The 20,303-nt window shown below is 46.7% G+C and overlaps 1 protein-coding gene across 4 annotated transcripts in view; it reads right to left on the reverse strand.

Annotated features, from left to right (window-relative positions):
- The window catches only part of ASTN2 (astrotactin 2), a 759,531-nt gene that overhangs the window by 236,439 nt on the left and 502,789 nt on the right, over positions 1-20,303 (reverse strand). For all 4 annotated transcript variants that reach the window (XR_008847822.1, XM_056539747.1, XM_056539746.1 and 1 more), the window contains one exon: positions 1,686-1,810. Coding sequence is in view for 3 of the 4 variants with exons in the window: in XM_056539747.1 (XP_056395722.1) it covers positions 1,686-1,810 (125 nt within the window). In the remaining variant the exon portion in view is untranslated. The remainder of the gene's footprint in view (positions 1-1,685; positions 1,811-20,303) is intronic.

The raw sequence follows: 20,303 nt of genomic DNA on the forward strand, positions 1-20,303 counted from the left end.
CCCACTTGTTCACCCAAGTCACCCAATTGTTCCCCACTGACATACTTGAAAGGAGCTGTTGAGTTGTAATGGCAGCCAGGAGCTAAATGAAGGACTCCAGGTTGGCATCTTAGCACTGCTATTAAGTCCTGCCAGACCTTCATTTATCAAAAGAACAAAGCTCCCAGGTCCTTAGTTTAAAATAGAAGGATTAGGCTGGGTTCACACTGTGGAATCTCTGGGCAGAATTTCTGCTGGAGATTAAGCTTGTGGCACAAGGCCGTGTTGAATGCATTGCCATCACCATAGACGGCAATGAGTTTCTGGGTGGATCTTTTGGGAGATCTGCTCAGAAATGCATTGACATCTATGGGGATGGCAATGCAGTCAGTGCGGTCCTAGTGCCGATGGCTTAATCTCCAGCAGAAATTCTGCCCAGATATTCCACAGAGTGAACCCAGCCTTAGGGTCTATTTACACAGCATAATTTCCTCTTGTGGAATTCCACCTCAAATTAAAGCCCGTAGACTTACTTCTATGGGATTCCGCATTCCCATTCACACTTATGAATTTCCGCTTGCGGAATTCCGCAAGCGAAAATTCAGAAGTGTGAATGGGAGTGTGGAATCCCATAGAAATCTATGTGCTTTAAGTTGAGGTGGAATTCCCAAAGCGGAAATTCTGTTGTGTGAATATACCCTTATTTAACATGTATGTTGCCCCATCCATTCATGCTCTACAGGACTACTGGACACAGTCAAGCTATCTACAGTTATAGCTGCTATGAACATGAATGTGACAGCTCAACATCATGACACTCAACATGCTAAAAAATCTAAACATCTCTACTAACAGCAATACATACAATAAACTGTGCTGTGTGTTATGCTGTCTCCACTGATGTGGCCCTCCAGCAGTGGCAGAGATGGGTCCAGTATATTCTTCACCCACTCATAATTGACAGGTTTCTTACTGTTATTCTTCATAGGATGAAACCTGTAAATCTTGAGAAGCTGGGCAGGGGGAGTGACCTTAAGGCCCCTTTCACAACACCGTTAGTGTGATGGCCGCCGGGGAGAATAGTGGGAGAAAAAATACTGCTTGCGTTGTCTTTTTCTCCCTCTACTCCAGCTGAAAAACAGCGGTGCCTTACGGACCCCATTGACTATAATGGGGTCCATCGGAAACCGCTGTTGCACGTTGTGCCTCGTCAAATTAAAAAAAGAAACAAAGTCATGGCCGTTCTCGACAGGTCGCAACGGTAGTGTGAAAGAAGCCTTATGAATACGTTATCTGGCATTGATAGGTGCACACTGCAGGCTTCACAGTGTAACTTCTTTTAAACTACTCTATGTATCGGGACAAGTTACAGACTGCTGGGAACTGTGTTATTATGAAGACTTCAGCAGGGGAAACATAACAAGTGTGAAAGGTTTTATTTAGTGTTTGAAAATAAAAGGCTGGAGAAGTCCTACATCTAAATTGTGACATTGGCTCAGACTGCCGTTTACTGCCCTTTGTCCTTCCATAGCCCATTATCTTGGCTTCTACACTAAACATGGAGTCAAAATGCAGTGTGAACCTGGCCTTAGAGGGGGTTGATGTCTATGGTGTATTCAATACTGTTTTTTATTTTAACATATTAGCTAAAAGATTTTCATAGACAATAGTGCTTAGTATACATTGGAGCAGTCTTCAGCACTGACCTGTAAGCAGTAGTATGTCTGGTCGTGGCTCAGACAGAACACCTCTGCACTGTTCTTCCACTGGAAGTGGGATTACAAGGAGTCCATCTGCCAGTTGGGGGAAATCTTTGATGAAATTATTCTCTCTATAATATTTAAAGAGAAACATCATGAATAAGAAATAAATGTCAGAATATCTATCTAGTTGTCTATCTATCCATCTTTGTACCATAGATGAAATACAATATTTTCAGAACCACCATTTCACCATTAATTTAGTAGTGACAGCAATGGCATCTCTTGCACGGGGCACTTGGACCAGGCCTTTTATGCTCTTTATGCTTAGCAAACATGTGTCCTAAGATACCATACAAGTTCGCTAAATTCTTAGAAGATCCCAAATAAAACTGTCACGATGCCGGCTGGCAGGTAGTGGACCCTCTGTGCCAGAGAGGGATTGGCGTGGACCGTGCTAGTGGACCGGTTCTAAGCCACTACTGGTTTTCACCAGAGCCCGCCGCAAAGCGGGATGGTCTTGCTGCGGCGGTAGTGACCAGGTCGTATCCACTAGCAACGGCTCACCTCTCTGGCTGCTGAAGATAGGCGCGGTACAAGGGAGTAGGCAGAAGCAAGGTCGGACGTAGCAGAAGGTCGGGGCAGGCAGCAAGGATCGTAGTCAGGGGCAACGGCAGAAGGTCTGGAAACACAGGCAAGGAACACACAAGGAACGCTTTCACTGGCACTAAGGCAACAAGATCCGGCAAGGGAGTGCAAGGGAAGTGAGGTAATATAGGGAAGTGCACAGGTGAAAACCCTAATTGGAACCACTGCGCCAATCAGCGGCGCAGTGGCCCTTTAAATCGCAGAGACCCGGCGCGCGCGCGCCCTAGGGAGCGGGGCCGCGCGCGCCGGGACAGAACAGACGGGGAGCGAGTCAGGTAGGGGAGCCGGGGTGCGCATCGCGAGCGGGCGCTACCCGCATCGCGAATCGCATCCCGGCTGGCAGCAGGATCGCAGCGCCCCGGGTCAGAGGACGTGACCGGAGCGCTGCAGCGGAGGGAGTGAAGCGAGCGCTCCGGGGAGGAGCGGGGACCCGGAGCGCTCGGCGTAACAGTACCCCCCCCCTTGGGTCTCCCCCTCTTCTTGGAGCCTGAGAACCTGAGGAGCAGACTTTTGTCAAGGATGTTGTCCTCAGGTTCCCAGGATCTCTCTTCAGGACCACAACCCTCCCAGTCTACTAAAAAAAAATTTTTCCCTCTGACCTTTTTGGCAGCCAAAATTTCCTTGACCGAGAAGACGTCCGAGGAGCCGGAAACAGGAGTGGGAGGAACAGATTTGGGAGAAAAACGGTTGAGGATGAGTGGTTTGAGAAGAGAGACGTGAAAGGCATTAGGGATACGAAGAGAAGGAGGAAGAAGAAGTTTATAAGAGACAGGATTAATTTGACACAAAATTTTGAAAGGACCAAGATAGCGTGGTCCCAACTTGTAGCTAGGGACACGGAAGCGGACATATTTAGCGGAGAGCCATACCTTGTCTCCAGGGGAAAAAACGGGGGGAGCTCTTCTTTTCTTATCCGCGAACCTCTTCATGCGTGAAGAAGCCTGTAAGAGAGAATTTTGGGTCTCTCTCCATATAATGGAAAGGTCACGAGAAATTTCATCCACAGCGGGCAGACCAGAGGGCAAGGGGGTAGGGAGGGGGGGAAGAGGGTGACGGCCGTACACCACGAAAAATGGGGATTTGGAGGAAGATTCAGAGACCCTGAAGTTATACGAAAATTCGGCCCATGGAAGGAGATCTGCCCAGTCATCCTGGCGGGAGGAAACAAAATGTCGCAAATAATCACCCAGGATCTGGTTAATTCTTTCTACTTGTCCATTGGACTGGGGATGATATGCAGAGGAAAAATTTAATTTAATCTTGAGTTGTTTACAGAGAGCCCTCCAGAATTTAGACACGAATTGGACCCCTCTATCCGAGACAATCTGCGTAGGCAACCCGTGAAGACGAAAAATGTGTACAAAAAATTGTTTAGCCAACTGAGGCGCAGAAGGAAGACCAGGAAGAGGGATGAAATGTGCCATTTTGGAGAATCGATCAACGACCACCCAAATAACGGTGTTGCCACGGGAAGGGGGTAAATCAGTAATAAAATCCATACCAATCAGAGACCAAGGCTGTTCGGGGACAGGCAGAGGATGAAGAAAACCAGCGGGCTTCTGGCGAGGAGTCTTATCCCGGGCACAGATAGTGCAGGCTCGCACAAAGTCCCCAACATCCGTCTCCAGAGTCGGCCACCAATAGAAGCGGGAGATGAGTTGCACAGATTTCTTGATGCCCGCATGACCTGCGAGATGGGAGGAGTGACCCCATTTGAGGATTCCGAGGCGTTGGCGTGGAGAAACAAAGGTCTTTCCTGGAGGAGTCTGCCTGATGGAGGCAGGAGAAGTGGAGATCAGGCAGTCAGGTGGAATGATGTGTTGCGGAGGGAGATCAATTTCTGAGGCATCCGAGGAACGAGAGAGAGCATCGGCCCTAATGTTCTTATCGGCAGGACGAAAGTGAATCTCAAAATTAAATCGGGCAAAGAACAGAGACCACCGGGCCTGGCGAGGATTCAGCCGTTGGGCCGACTGGAGGTAGGAGAGGTTCTTGTGGTCGGTGTAGATAATAACAGGAAATCTTGATCCCTCCAGCAGATGCCTCCATTCCTCAAGTGCTAATTTAATGGCTAGAAGCTCTCGATCCCCGATGGAGTAGTTCCTCTCCGCTGGAGAGAAGGTCCTAGAGAAAAAACCACAAGTGACAGCATGCCCGGAAGGATTTTTTTGTAGAAGAACAGCTCCAGCTCCTACTGAGGAGGCATCAACCTCCAATAGGAAGGGTTTGGAAGGGTCAGGTCTGGAGAGCACGGGAGCCGAAGAAAAGGCAGACTTGAGTCGTTTAAAGGAGTCTTCTGCTTGAGGAGGCCAGGACTTGGGATCAGCATTTTTCTTGGTTAAAGCCACGATAGGAGCCACAATGGTAGAAAAATGTGGAATAAATTGCCTGTAATAATTGGCGAACCCCAAAAAGCGTTGGATAGCACGGAGTCCGGAGGGGCGTGGCCAATTTAAGACGGCAGAGAGTTTGTCTGGATCCATCTGTAGTCCCTGGCCAGAGACCAAATATCCTAGAAAAGGAAGAGATTGGCATTCAAACAGACATTTCTCAATTTTGGCATAGAGTTGGTTGTCACGAAGTCTCTGAAGAACCATACGGACATGCTGGCGGTGTTCTTCTAGATTGGCAGAAAAAATTAGGATATCGTCCAGATATACCACAACACAGGAGTATAACAGATCACGAAAAATTTCATTGACAAAGTCTTGGAAGACGGCAGGGGCATTGCACAGTCCAAAGGGCATGACCAGATACTCAAAGTGTCCATCTCTGGTGTTAAATGCCGTTTTCCACTCGTCCCCCTCTCTGATGCGGATGAGGTTATAGGCGCCTCTTAAGTCCAATTTAGTGAAGATGTGGGCACCTTGGAGGCGATCAAAGAGTTCAGAGATGAGGGGTAAGGGGTAGCGGTTCTTAACCGTGATTTTATTAAGACCGCGGTAGTCAATGCAAGGACGTAGGGAGCCATCTTTTTTGGACACAAAGAAAAATCCGGCTCCGGCAGGAGAGGAGGATTTACGGATAAAGCCCTTTTTTAGATTCTCCTGGACGTATTCGGACATGGCAAGAGTCTCTGGGGCAGAGAGAGGATAAATTCTGCCCCGGGGTGGAGTAGTACCCGGGAGGAGGTCGATAGGGCAATCATAAGGCCTGTGAGGAGGTAGAGTCTCAGCTTGTTTTTTGCAGAAAACATCCGCGAAGTCCATATAGGCCTTAGGGAGGCCGGTTACTGGAGGAACCACAGAGTTACGGCAAGGGTTACTGGGAACCGGTTTTAGACAGTTCTTGGAACAAGAGGACCCCCAACTCTTGATCTCCCCAGTGGACCAATCCAGGGTTGGGGAATGAAGTTGAAGCCAGGGAAGTCCAAGGAGAATCTCCGAGGTGCAATTGGGGAGGACCAAAAGTTCAATCCTCTCATGATGAGATCCGATGCTCATAAGAAGGGGCTCCGTGCGGAAACGTATGGTACAGTCCAATCTTTCATTATTTACACAATTGATGTAGAGGGGTCTGGCGAGACTGGTCACTGGGATGTTGAACCTGTTGACGAGAGAGGCCAAAATAAAATTTCCTGCAGATCCAGAGTCCAAGAAGGCCACTGTAGAGAAGGAGAAGGCAGAGGCAGACATCCGCACAGGCACAGTAAGACGTGGAGAAGCAGAGTAGACATCAAGGACTGTCTCACCTTTGTGCGGAGTCAGCGTACGTCTTTCCAGGCGGGGAGGACGGATAGGACAATCCCTCAGGAAGTGTTCGGTACTAGCACAGTACAGGCAGAGGTTCTCCATACGGCGTCGTGTCCTCTCTTGAGGTGTCAGGCGAGACCGGTCGACCTGCATAGCCTCCACGGCGGGAGGCACAGGAACAGATTGCAGGGGACCAGAGGAGAGAGGAGCCGAGGAGACGAAACGCCTCGTGCGAACAGAGTCCATATCTAGGCGGAGTTCCTGACGCCTTTCAGAAAAACGCATGTCAATGCGAGTGGCTAGGTGAATAAGTTCATGTAGATTAGCAGGAATTTCTCGTGCGGCCAGAACATCTTTAATGTTGCTGGATAGGCCTTTTTTGAAGGTCGCGCAGAGGGCCTCATTATTCCAGGACAATTCTGAAGCAAGTGTACGGAATTGTACGGCATACTCGCCAACGGAAGAATTACCCTGGACCAGGTTCAACAGGGCAGTCTCAGCAGAAGAGGCTCGGGCAGGTTCCTCAAAGACACTTCGGATTTCCGAGAAGAAGGAGTGTACAGAGGCAGTGACGGGGTCATTGCGGTCCCAGAGCGGTGTGGCCCATGACAGGGCTTTTCCGGACAGAAGACTGACTACGAAAGCCACCTTAGACCTTTCAGTGGGAAACAGGTCCGACATCATCTCCAGATGCAGGGAACATTGGGAAAGAAAGCCACGGCAAAACTTAGAGTCCCCATCAAATTTATCCGGCAAGGATAAGCGTATCCCAGGAGCGGCCACTCGCTGCGGAGGAGGTGCAGGAGCTGGCGGAGGAGATGACTGCTGAAGCTGTGGTAGCAACTGTTGTAGCATAACGGTCAGTTGAGACAGCTGTTGGCCTTGTTGCGCTATCTGTTGTGACTGCTGGGCGACCACCGTGGTGAGGTCAGCGACAACTGGCAGAGGAACTTCAGCGGGATCCATGGCCGGATCTACTGTCACGATGCCGGCTGGCAGGTAGTGGACCCTCTGTGCCAGAGAGGGATTGGCGTGGACCGTGCTAGTGGACCGGTTCTAAGCCACTACTGGTTTTCACCAGAGCCCGCCGCAAAGCGGGATGGTCTTGCTGCGGCGGTAGTGACCAGGTCGTATCCACTAGCAACGGCTCACCTCTCTGGCTGCTGAAGATAGGCGCGGTACAAGGGAGTAGGCAGAAGCAAGGTCGGACGTAGCAGAAGGTCGGGGCAGGCAGCAAGGATCGTAGTCAGGGGCAACGGCAGAAGGTCTGGAAACACAGGCAAGGAACACACAAGGAACGCTTTCACTGGCACTAAGGCAACAAGATCCGGCAAGGGAGTGCAAGGGAAGTGAGGTAATATAGGGAAGTGCACAGGTGAAAACCCTAATTGGAACCACTGCGCCAATCAGCGGCGCAGTGGCCCTTTAAATCGCAGAGACCCGGCGCGCGCGCGCCCTAGGGAGCGGGGCCGCGCGCGCCGGGACAGAACAGACGGGGAGCGAGTCAGGTAGGGGAGCCGGGGTGCGCATCGCGAGCGGGCGCTACCCGCATCGCGAATCGCATCCCGGCTGGCAGCAGGATCGCAGCGCCCCGGGTCAGAGGACGTGACCGGAGCGCTGCAGCGGAGGGAGTGAAGCGAGCGCTCCGGGGAGGAGCGGGGACCCGGAGCGCTCGGCGTAACAAAAACCCAAGAACAAATCAGCACAGGTCTTCACTACTCTAGACTTTACCTGTGTCATATTTATTTGCAATTATAGAATAAAACTGTATATTGCATTCTATGCATGACTAAGGCTTCGTAATGAAAGCCGAAACGAGTCACTTATCTTCGTGTACTTGTATGTCTACCCTGGCTCATTATTAAAAGTACCCGTTCCCGAGTCAAGCGGTGGACATTCCTGTATATTGCATCCTAATGACCTGTTCCTAATTTATTTATTTAAAGAAGCAAAAGCCAATGTAAGGATTCTTCTTTGGCAGAGTACACTAAAGAACAGACTGAAGTATTGTTTTCAACGACACATAAGGATATAGGATATTAAAGGCTGGTTTCATTTTGAAGAACTGAGAGCCTTCTGTGGTTTTGGTGTACACTTGAATTTGGGTCCATCCATAGCTAGTGTTTTTTTTTTTATTTGAGCTCTTTTTGATGTACAGTATAGTGGTATATTGTTGTGTTTGCTACATACTTCCGCTCAGTGGCGGATCCAGGGGGGGGGGGGGGGGCAACGGGGCCACATTACATTACAGTATTGTATTCAGAGGGTGCACTGCACGGCAAGGTTATATTCAGATGGTACAGTGTGTGGTAGTATTATATTCAGAGAGCGCAGTGTGTGGTAGTATTATATTCAGAGAGCGCAGTGTGTGGTAATATTATATTCAGGGAGCGCAGTGTGAGGTAGTATTATATTCAGAGGGTGCAGTGTGTGGTAGTATTATATTCAGAGGGTGCAGTGTGGGATATTCAGAGGATACGGTGTTTAGCAGTATTATAATAATTATGGTTTTCATATAGAGGATCAGAATCTGCTGACAAATTAAGGAGCCATCTAAATGTCATTTCCTGCAGAGAGAATATTTAGCTGACAAAGTCACAGCGGTATGTACCATCGAAGCTGTCACCTGTAGTCACTGATATCACTGTGTATTTGCCTCACTATGTCCCATCGGAGCTGTAGTCACTTGTAAGTTTTGCAGTAATGATGGGTGAAACAACAACTCCCAGCATACCCTCACCACTGCTTAGGTCATACTGGGAGCTGTAGTTTTAAATGGTAAAAACTTCTTTAGCACTTTCCCATTCTGTGACAATTGGCATATTTGATTATTATACTGGAAATTATTTTCTGCAGCGTGCTACACTGCGGGCATCACAACTATACTGCCAACCTAATGTGGAGGAACTACAACCTAATGTGGGGGAACTATACTGCCAACTAAATGTGGGGGAACTACAACCTAATGTGGGGGAACAACAACCTAATGTGGAGGAACTATACTGCCAACTAAATGTGGGGGAACTACAACCTAATGTGGGGGAACTATACTGCCAACCTAATGGGGGGGGGGGGGACTACAACCTAATGTGGGGGAACTATACTGCCAACCTAATGGGGGGGGGGGGACTACAACCTAATGTGGGGGAACTATACTGTCAACCTAATTGGAGGGGGGGAGAACTACAACTTAATGTGGGGGAACTATACTGCCAACCTAATGTGGGGAAACTACAACCTAATGTGGGGGAACTACAACCTAATGTGGGGGAACTATACTGCCAACCTAATGGGGGGGGGGGAGGACTACTACCTAATGTGAGGGAACATACTGCCAACCTAATGTGGGGGAACTACAACCTAATGTGGGAGAACTATGCTGCCTTCCTAGTGTGGGGGAACTGGGAACTATGAGGATTACCTAGTGTGGGGGCACTATGCTGCATACTTAAAGGGGTACTCCACTGCCCAAGCGTTCTGAACATTTTGTTCCAAACCCTGGGTGCAGGCTGCGGGTGTTGTGATGTCATAGCCATGCCCCTTGTGACGTCACACGACACCGCCTCAATGCAAGTCTATGGGAGGCGGCGTGTCGACCGGCGCATGATACTCTAATAGTGCCCCTCCCGAGACTAGACTCTGGATCCACCCCTGCTTCCGCTTGATACAATTTGCCGTATTAATTCTTGACTGTCTCGCTGACTTATAACCAAGCTTATTGTACTTAATGTAAATAGATTACCTATGTGCACATTCATATTGTTTTTTGTACCTCTATTCTATACTAATACTTGCTAATGTGTGGTTGAAACATATATTATGTATGAGCATATCCACAGAATGCAGATGCACATCCCATTAGACTGGCTTACACAGAAATTCTGGCACCAGTGCTCTTTTGTGGTTGGGTATGGACTTGTACATAGGGCTTTTATGTATTAGACACTGCACATATGTGGGCATCATGTAAATATATTTGATTCATTTTAACTAATGTTTATTTATTTCAGCATGAGCCACAACACTGTCATCCCTGAGGATGCCAGAAACTCGGCAACAGGCGGACTAGGTTGGTATGGTATTGACCTTATACTTACTGTAATTGGTGTTAGCACTTTTTTTGTACTTATATTATTGGAGATTTGATGCACTTTAGTTTATGTGCTGGTATGTGTTATTATATTATTTTTCACATAGAAAACATTTTGCAGTGTCTATGTAATATTATTTTTTTGGGCTCTATACCCGGCACTTAACATATTGTGGCTCACTATGATGTTGTGTGTAGACTGAATGAAAAATCTTATTAAGGTTTCAATAAATTGTACATATTTTTATTCTATATTTGGATGTGCAGTCTTACGTTTTGTTTATTGCCCTTCTTTCTATTTTATATGTTTTAAAAGGGGCATTTGAAAAGCATTTGCAATATTACTTTTCCCAATTGTGCCCAATTTTTGATCAGCGAGGAATCCCATGTCTTGGCTTATTTCTAATTACATCTGAAGATACTTGATATACCGGAGTTATTGCGTAGGGGTTAAGGGATTACACAATAATGGTGATTTACAGGAGTATTCAGGGGGGTATTCGGAAATAGGATACAACAAGGAAACATTTTAGGAGCTAAATTTTATATATAATGTATTTGTCTTCATCATGTCAAAGGGACACTGTTGTATGGATTAAACACAGCTTAGATAGACTTAGAAGTACCAAAAGAAAATACTCCAAGCCCTCGTACCTCCTTAGCTAAACAAAGAAAGCACAAAAAATCTGCTTAGAAGACTCATGGGAACATTCTGCAAGAAAGAGGGTTATGGGGCACAGTCTGATAGGGAGAAGAGGGAGGCAATAAGGAGCAGTGTGCAATAGATGTGAAATAATGGGAAGCAGTCTGTGAGACAGGAGGGACATGAGGAATGCTCTTTAACCCATTAAGGACCAAGCTCATTTTGACCTTAAAGGGGTACTCCGCCCCTAGACATCTTATCCCCTATCCAAAGCATAGGGGATAAGATGTCAGATCGCCGGGGGACCCCGGGGATCGCTGCTGCAGCACCCTGCTATCATTACTGCACGCTCTGCACGTAATGACGGGCAATACAGGGGCCGGAACATCGTTACGTCACGGCTCCGCCCCCCTCGTGACGTCACAGCCTGCCCCCGTCAATACAAGTCTATGGGAGGGGGCGTGGCGGTCGTCACGCCCCCTGCCATAGACTTGCATTAAGGGGCGGGGCCATGAGGGGCGGGGCCATGACGTCACGCTGCTCCGGCCCCTGTATCGCCCGTCATTACGCACAGATCGAACTTGCTCTGTGCAGTAATGATGGCGCGGTGCCGCAATGGCGATCCCCGGGGTCCCCAGCAGCGGAACCGCGGCGATCTAACATCTTATCCCCTATCCATTGGATAGGGCATAAGATGCCAGGGGCGGAGTACCCCTTTAAGGACCAGGTCAATTTTATTTTTGCATTTTTGTTTTTTCCTCCTCGTCTTCTAAAAATTGTAACTCTTTTATATTTTCATCCACAGACTAGTATGAGGGCTTGTTTTTTGCGCATCAGTTGTCCTGCGTAATGACATCACTCATTTTACCATAAAAATGTATGGCGCAACCCAAAAAATACTATTTGTGTGGGGAAATTAAAAAGAAAACCGAAATTTAGCAAATGTTGGAAGGTTTTGTCTTCATGCCGTACAATTTACGGTAAAAATTACGTGTTCTTTATTCTGTGGGTCAATACGATTAAAATGATACCTATGATTTATATACTTTTCTATTACAGTGGTCCCTCAAGTTACAATATTAATTGGTTCCAGGACGACCATTGTATGTTGAAACCATTGTATGTTGAGACCAGAACTCAATGGAAACCTGGTAATTGGTTCTGAAGCCAACAAAATGTCATCCAAAAATAGGAAAAGGTGAAGATTAAAGAAAAATAAGTAGACAACTAATACAGATAAAGCAAGTCCTTAGATATAAAAGTAAGAAAGATCTGCTGGGAGCTGTAATCACTGGTCTATGTCAGTGTTTCCCAACCAGGGTGCCTCCAGCTGTTGCAAAAGTACAACTCCCAGCATGCCCGGACAGCCGTTGGCTGTCCGGGCATGCTGGTAGTTGTAGTTTTGCAACAGCTGGAGGCACCCTGGTTGGGAAACAATGGTTTATATAGAGGACAGGAGCTTCTTCAGGGTCTTATACAGCACACACAGTGTCCAAAATGGAGCCACTCGTACTTGGTGTCCAAAGGAGCAGCTAACCCTGGCACAAGTAAAGAGTACAGAACATGTAATACCTCCCTGAACTGTAGGGGGCACTACCAGACACCAGTCAGTGCATACACTTCAGTAATACAGGTAAAGAGTAGTACAGAACATGTAATACCTCCGTGTACTGTAGGGAGCGCTACCAGACACCAGTCAGTGCAGGCACTTCAGTAATAGAGGTGATTTACCAGTAAAATGCCCATTCTGATTGGTCAGTTCCTCCAGTTGTGACAGGTATCACATATCTGGACTCTCTGTACATTGTATGTTGAGTCTGGTTTCAAGTTACGATGGTCCAGAAAAAGAAATTGTATGTTGAAACTATTGTATGTTGAGGCCATTGTAAGTTGAGGGATCACTGTATTGTTGCGCTTAAAAAAAATTGCAAACTTTTTAACCAAATTAGTATGTTTAAAATCCTTCTATTTTAACAACTTATAAGCGGAAGTATGAGGGCTAATTTTTTGCGCCAAGATCTTTACTTTTTATTGATACCACATTTGTGTATACAAAACTTTTATACATTTTTTTTCATTATTATAATTTTAAATAAAATGGGACAAAAATGCAGCAATTTTATGCTTTTTTTAACGTTCATGTCGTACACCATACAAGATCAATAACATTACATTTTAATAGTTCGGACATTTACGCATGCGGCAATACCAAATATGTGTATTAATTATTTTTTTTTTTTACACTTTATGGGGGTAAAATGGGAAAAAAGGACATTTTACTTTTTTATTGGGGGAGGGGATTTTTCACATTTTTTTTTTTACTTTTTTAATTTTAACTTTCATTTTTACACTTTAATAGTCCCCCATAGGGCAGTGGTTCTCAACCTTTTTGGTGACTGTACCCCCGAAGGCTGAAAGTATGTCCGCGGGTACCCCCTCGCGCGGAACTTGCACGTGAGGGGTACCCGTGGACAAAAGGCGTGTTCTTACCTTTATACTAATGCATCCCCCCTCCATCTTAATCCCTTTGTGCCAATATCCCCCCCTCCATCTTAATCCCCTTGTGTTATTATTCCCCCTCCATCTTTATACCCTTGTCCCATTATTCCCTCCTCAATCTTAATCCCCTTGTGCCAATATCCCCCCTCCATCTTTATCCCCTTGTGTTATTATTCCTCCTCATCTTTATCCCCTTGTGTTATTATTCCTCCTCCGTCTTTATCCCCTTGTGTTATTGTTCCTCCTCCATCTTTATCCCCTTGTGTTATTATTCCCCCCTCCATCTTTATCCCCTTGTGTTATTATTCCTCCTCATCTTTATCCCATTGTGTTATTATTCCTCCTCCATCTTTATCCCCTTGTGTTATTATTCCTCCTCCATCTTTATCCCCTTGTGTTATTACTCCTCCTCCATCTTTATCCCCTTGTGTTATTACTCCTCCTCCATCTTTATCCCCTTGTGTTATTATTCCTCCTCATCTTTATCCCCTTGTGTTATTATTCCTCCTCATCTTTATCCCCTTGTGTTATTATTCCTCCTCCATCTTTATCCCCTTGTGTTATTACTCCTCCTCCATCTTTATCCCCTTGAGTTATTATTCCCCCCTCCATCTTTATCCCCTTGTGTTATTATTCCTCCTCCATCTTTATCCCCTTGTGTTATTATTCCCCCTCCATCTTAATCCCCTTGTACTATTATTCCCTCCTCCATCTTAGGCTGGGTTCACACTACGTTTTGTCCCATACGGGAGCGCATACGGCAGGAGGGAGCTAAAACCTCGCGCTCCCGTATGTCACCGTATGCGCTCCCGTATGCCATTCACTTCAATGAGCCGACCGGAGTGAAACGTTCGGTCCGGTCGGCTCATTTTTGCGCCGTATGCGCTTTTACAACCGGACCTAAAACCGTGGTCAACCACTGTTTTAGGTCCGGTTGTAAAAGCGCATACGGCGCAAAAATGAGCCGACCGGACCGAACGTTTCACTCCGGTCGGCTCATTGAAATGAATGACATACGGGAGCGCATACGGTTACATACGGGAGCACGAGCTTTTAGCTCCCTCCTGCCGTATGCGCTCCCGTATGGGACAAAACGTAGTGTGGACCCAGCCTTAATCCCCTTGTCCCATTATTCCCCCTCCACCTTTATCCCCTTGTTCCATTACTCCCCCTCCATTTTAATCCCCATGTACTATTATTCCCCATCCATCTTAATCCATTTATGCTATTAGTCCCTCCTCCATTTTAATCCCCTTGTGCCAGTATTATCCAATATGGCAAAAGGGGATCAGATGGAGGAGGGAATAATAGCACAAGGGGATTAAGATGGAGGGGGAATAATGGGACAAGGGGATAAAGATGGAGGGGGAATAATGGGACAAGGGGATTAAAATGGAGGAGGAATAATAACAACACATGGGGATAAAGATGGAGGAGGAATAATAACAACACATGGGGATTAAGATGGAGGAGGAATAATAACACAAGGGGATTAAGATGGAGGGGGGGATAATCAACCATATTAATCCCCTTGTGACATTATTCCCCCTCCATCTTTATCCCCTTGCGCCATTATTCCCCCCTCCTCTGATCCCCTTCTGCCATATCGAATAATAATGGCACAAGGGGATTAATATGGAGGGGTGGGGGGGGGGTTGATTATCCCTCCCTCCATCTTAATCCCCTTGTTTCATTATTCCCCCCTCCCTCTGATCCCCCTTTTGCCATTTTCCCCCCTCCATATTAATCCCCTTGTGCCATTATTATCCAATATGGCAAAAGGGAATCATAGCAAGGGGAAACGGCGCAAGGGGATTAAGATGGAGGGGGAGAGGGATAATGAAGGAGGGGGGATGTGGAGAAATAAAGCACAAGGAATACAATTTTAATGCCTTGTGCTTTATTACTCCCCATCCCCCCTCCACCATTATCCCTCTCCCCCTCCATCTTAATGCCTTGTGCTCATCCCATACATCCCCCCCTCCGTCCCATATATCCCTCCTCCATGCCATATAGCCCCCCTCCGTCCCATATATCCCTCCTCCGTCCCATATAGTCCCCTTCCGTGCCATACAGTTGTGTTCAACTTTTTGTTTTTATTCTTTATTCTTTACTTTTGTTTTTATTCTTTACCTGCGGTCCCCTGTGGCCTGCCCTTGGGGCGTTCAGCGGGGCTGCACTGACATGTGACGTCTCCTGCGCTGTGCGGCAAGTCCGCACAACGTCAGGGGAGGTCACACGTCTCCCCGGCAACCACGCAGCTCACTCACAGTAGCCATGGCCGTAGCTCGGGCCACGGCTACTGTACAGTGAGCTGCCACGGTGGTTCTCCACTATGCGCTGTCAAATACTGGCCAATGCATGGCCAGTATTTGACAGCGCTTTCGCGTACCCCCTGACAGCCCCTGGCGTACCCCAGGTTGGGAACCCAGGCCATAGGGGACTATTTATAGCAATCCTTTGATTGCTAATACTGTTCAGTGCTATGCATAGGACATAGCACTGATCAGTATTATCGGTCATCTTCTGCTCTGGTCTGCTCGATCTCAGACCAGAGCAGAAGACCCCAGGAGATGGATGGAGCCAGGTAAGGGGACCTCCAGCCGCCATGCTGGATGATTGGATAGCTGCGGCAGCACTGCGGGTGACCCGATCATCCATTTAAAGTATCGCACTGCCGCAGATGCTGTGATCTGTATTGATCACGGCATCTGAGGGGTTAATGGCGGACATCCGCGCGATCGCGGATGTCCACGATTACCGGCGGGTCCCTGGCTGCTGATAGCAGCCGGGACCTGTAGCGCATGACGTGAGCACCGGGTCGGTGTTCGCGGTTATGGCGGAGCGTAAATGTACGCCATGATGCGTTAAGTACCACGCCACCATGGCGTACATTTACGTCCATTGTCATTAAAGGGGTACTCCGGTGGAACAATTTTTTTTTTTTTTTTTTTTAATGAACTGGTGTCAGAAAGTTAAACATATTTGTAAATTACTTCTATTTAAAAGTCTTCATCCTTCCAGTTCTTATTAGCAGCTGTATGCTACAGAGGAAATTCTTTTATTTTTAAATTAGTTTTTTGTCTTTTCCACAGTGCTCTCTGCTGACACACCTGTCCATGTCTGGAACTGTCCAGATTCAGCATAGGTTTGCTCTGTGGACTTTCTCCTGCTCTGGACAGTTCCTGATACTGGTATCAGGTGACAGCAGAGAGCACTGTGGACAAGACAAAAAAGAAATAAAAAAAAAAAAGAATTTTCTCTGTAGCATACAGCTGCTAATAAGTACTGGGAAGACAAATATTTTTTTAATAGAAGTAATTTACAAATCTGTTTAACTTTCTGGCACCAGTTGATTAAAAATAAATGTTTTCCACCGGAGTACCCCTTTAAGAGAGGGGAAACAATTGTAAGATATAAGTTCTATGAAAAGCAGTCTGTTATAGACATAGAACCATGGAGAGTTATCTCTGAGAGAGGTGAAACCCTGGTTAAAATATTTTGTATAATGGTGGGAGGAGGGAGAGGGCATAGGTAGCAATCTGAAGAGAGATAAACACCTGGACAAGAGTCTGTGTGAGGAAGGGAATATATCACCATAAGGTGATTGTAGTACGTACCTGGTAGACAGTAAGGAGCGTGTCTTGGGGCTAAATGGCTATGTTGTGAGATTACCATAACACTGTGGTAGCTTTTTGTGAACTGGCATTTCCTTTTTGAGTTTTCTTCTTTGCCTACAAATCCCATAATTCCATTTTCCTCCCTCCCACACATCAGCTACCCCAGCCATTGAAACATAAATGAGCTGCATCCATTCAAAAGACCTGCGGTTTTCAATCAGGGTGCCTACAGCTGTTGCATTAGTCTCCCACCAAGCAATCGCTCCACCCATTGAAGCAGACAGGCTCCCTGTCATCAGCTGACTAGTGATGTCAGGTCTCGGCTGCATTGCAACCTGGGGAAAATCTGAGACAGCAGTCATTTTGTATGCTGTTAAAAATAAATATTGGGGTGAAAATCACATAAGAATTGTGAGAAAACCGTCACACACAGGTACAGACTCTATATTATGAGCTACACTAACTTTACAGCCCCTGTAGCATAGTCAAATAAAAATAAATTACTGGAATACCCCTTTTAAGTCTCAGACTTCCTGTTACAGGGATAAAACTGCTGCTTGTAGGGGTAAGTAGCCCATTTGACACCGGTCATGATGTGACTACCAGAGATTCCACTGCCCTCAGCTACCAGTGACACTGACATTAACCCTTTTTCACTGTCCTACATCGCCAGGTATGCATGTCAATAAAGAGGACCTGTCAACTTTTATTATTAATAAAATAACAATTATGGAGAATCTTCGCTTAGAACTGTCATGTTTTGGGCAAGGGACAAGTGAAGCCCTAGCTCACCCACAGCCTCTGTCCCTTCCTATTGGGTACCAATCCTAGGCAACGGGTCCACAACCACGAAGATGTTCTCTTGCCTGCTAAGTGCTGGGCCAGAAAATGCCAAAACAACCATTTATAATTCAGTCGAGGAACTGCAGGAATAGACAAAAACTAACAAAAAATTCTAAAGACAATCACACAGAAAGTCAGGGTCAACTAGCCAAAATCTATACCAGGAGAACATGCAGAAACAATGCAAATGCCAAGAGAGAAGTCAAGAGTCAATCCAAAGCATCAGAGTACCACAAATAGACAGTAGAAATACAGGGAGTGCTAGCTTCAGTCAGCAGGTAACTTTCACAGGCACTTCACAAGTGAAAGAGACTTCTTGATATGTGAGTGTGAGGATAGCAGGAAGATTCTGATAGATGAAAGTGATCAGGGAGTGATAGTGTAGTCCTAGCAACCAGAAAAAACAACAGAGCTAAACAGCATTAACTCTACAGGTGCGGTCAGACTCAGAACCAGTCGTTACAAAAACTCTTTGTTGGGCTGTTTCGCTGTTATCTGAGTCTTAGAAACATCTAAAGTACCATGTGCAGCAGTCCTCCCCTATGCTCCATGCATTTTAGACATTCAGAGATTAGTTAGATCACCTACGTTAATGTAACCGACCCTATTTATAAAACATGGCTCGACGGTTGCATCAATATAGCACTTTCTGCCTTTTGTCTTAATCTGATTCCTCATAGTCTGTAAGCTCTCATTAGCAGGGCCCCCACTCCTCCTATTTCAATATTTTAGTGTGTAATATTCTAATTTCCGATACTTGTCTTAATTTGTACCCCCCCCCCCCCCCAAAATTTTAAAGTGCTGCACAACCTGTTATTTACTAATAAGAAAGGTTAAGAGTGGCGGCAGGTGCTCTTTATAATTATAGAGGAGACATATTCATCACATGTTCCTCCATAGCTGGCCACCTGATAGACAGAGAAGCCACCTGGCCAGAACACAGAGACTGGGGATCGCATGATGAGGACCCACATGGAGCCACACAGGATAAGGGTCAAAGTAAAGTTTTAGGCTATTAGTACCATATTTTTCGTCCTATAGGACGCACCGGCGTATAAGACGCACCCAATTTTTAGGGGCAAAATCTTAAAAAATAAAGATTTTGAACCCAATAGTGGTCTTCAACCTCCGGACCTCCAGATGTTGCAAAACTACAACTCCCAGCATGCCCGGACAGCCGTTGGCTGTCCGGGCATGCTGGGAGTTGTAGTTTTGCATCATTTGGAGGTCCGCAGATTGAAGACCACTGCAGGAGGAGGTAATACTCACGTGTCCCCGCTGCTCCGGATCCGTCACCGCTGCCCTGGATGTCGCTCCATCGCTGTCGCCGTGTCCCCGTCGCTCAGGAACGTCTCTGCTGCCGGCCGGGTATCCTCGCTCTCCGTCGCCGCCATCACGTCGTTACGCACGCCGACGCACGTACGCGACGACGTGATGACGAGGAAGGAGAGCGCCGGCATACAGGGGATCCCTGAACGGAGAAGACACCGAGGAGGCAGGTAAGGTCCCCCCCGGTGTCCTGTAAGCACTAACCCGGCTATTCAGTCGGGCTGTTCGGGACCGCCGCGGTGAAATCGCATCGGTCCCGAACAGCCCGACTGAACAGCCGGGTTAGTGTCACTTTCCCTTCAGATGCGGCGGTCAGCTTTGATCGCCGCGTCTGAAGGGTTAATTCAGGGCATCACCGCGATCGGTGATGTCCTGTATTAGCCGCGGGTCCCGGCCGTTGATGTGAATTATTATTATCATTAGTAGTTTGTAATATACTTCATAAAAGGTGGCCAATGCCTTAAACTAATGAGGTATGAATGGGTTTAGGGTCACCCTATACAACCACGCCCTAACTAAGCACCCTAAAAACCTGATAACAGGTCTTCTTTAAAGGGGGATACATGGATTTTTTTTAGTGTACTTTTTAATATAGTGTCTGTACCTGTGTTTGATGGCTGGCCTTGCAATTCTTTGTGATCTTTGCCCCGATGTTCATTTTTAGCAGCACACAAAATGAGTGTTGTCTCAGCCTTTTCCCAGGTTGCAGTGCTGCCCGAGACATTACATAACTAGTCAGGTGTTAAAAGGGAGTCTGTCTGAGCTTCTATGGGTTGAATGACCCTGGGTGAGAGGGAGATAATTTTCCACAGAACTTCAGGGAATTATAGTTTCAAGCACATCACGCATGGAAGGGATCCTAGCTGTGCTTCAATGGGTGGGGTGACTGATGTGTGGGAGGGATAAAAGTGACCTCACACTTACAAACAAGGAATTCAGGTGTAGTTGGAGGGAACAAACTACAACAGGAAATAGCCATTTCACAAAAAGAAAGAAGCAGCTTCATTGTAGACAGAAAGTTTAGGGTTTTTTAATACTGTGGCCAAAAGTCTTCATTTTACAAGGGACTATCATACAACCTGAGCTCTCTGAGGGGCTAGTCTAATCCTGCCTATGCATTTGCCAGTTAGACATGGTCAGAATTTGGCAGCCAGGGGAGCTCTTAAAATTTGTGATAAATTATGACATAGGGGATGCTAGAAAGGTGGATGATTTTTTATACAGCATACGCAGTATACAGAACGTCTTTTCCTCTGAGCT

This window comes from Hyla sarda, chromosome 9, assembly GCF_029499605.1.
Source record: "Hyla sarda isolate aHylSar1 chromosome 9, aHylSar1.hap1, whole genome shotgun sequence".
NCBI lineage: Eukaryota > Metazoa > Chordata > Amphibia > Anura > Hylidae > Hyla > Hyla sarda.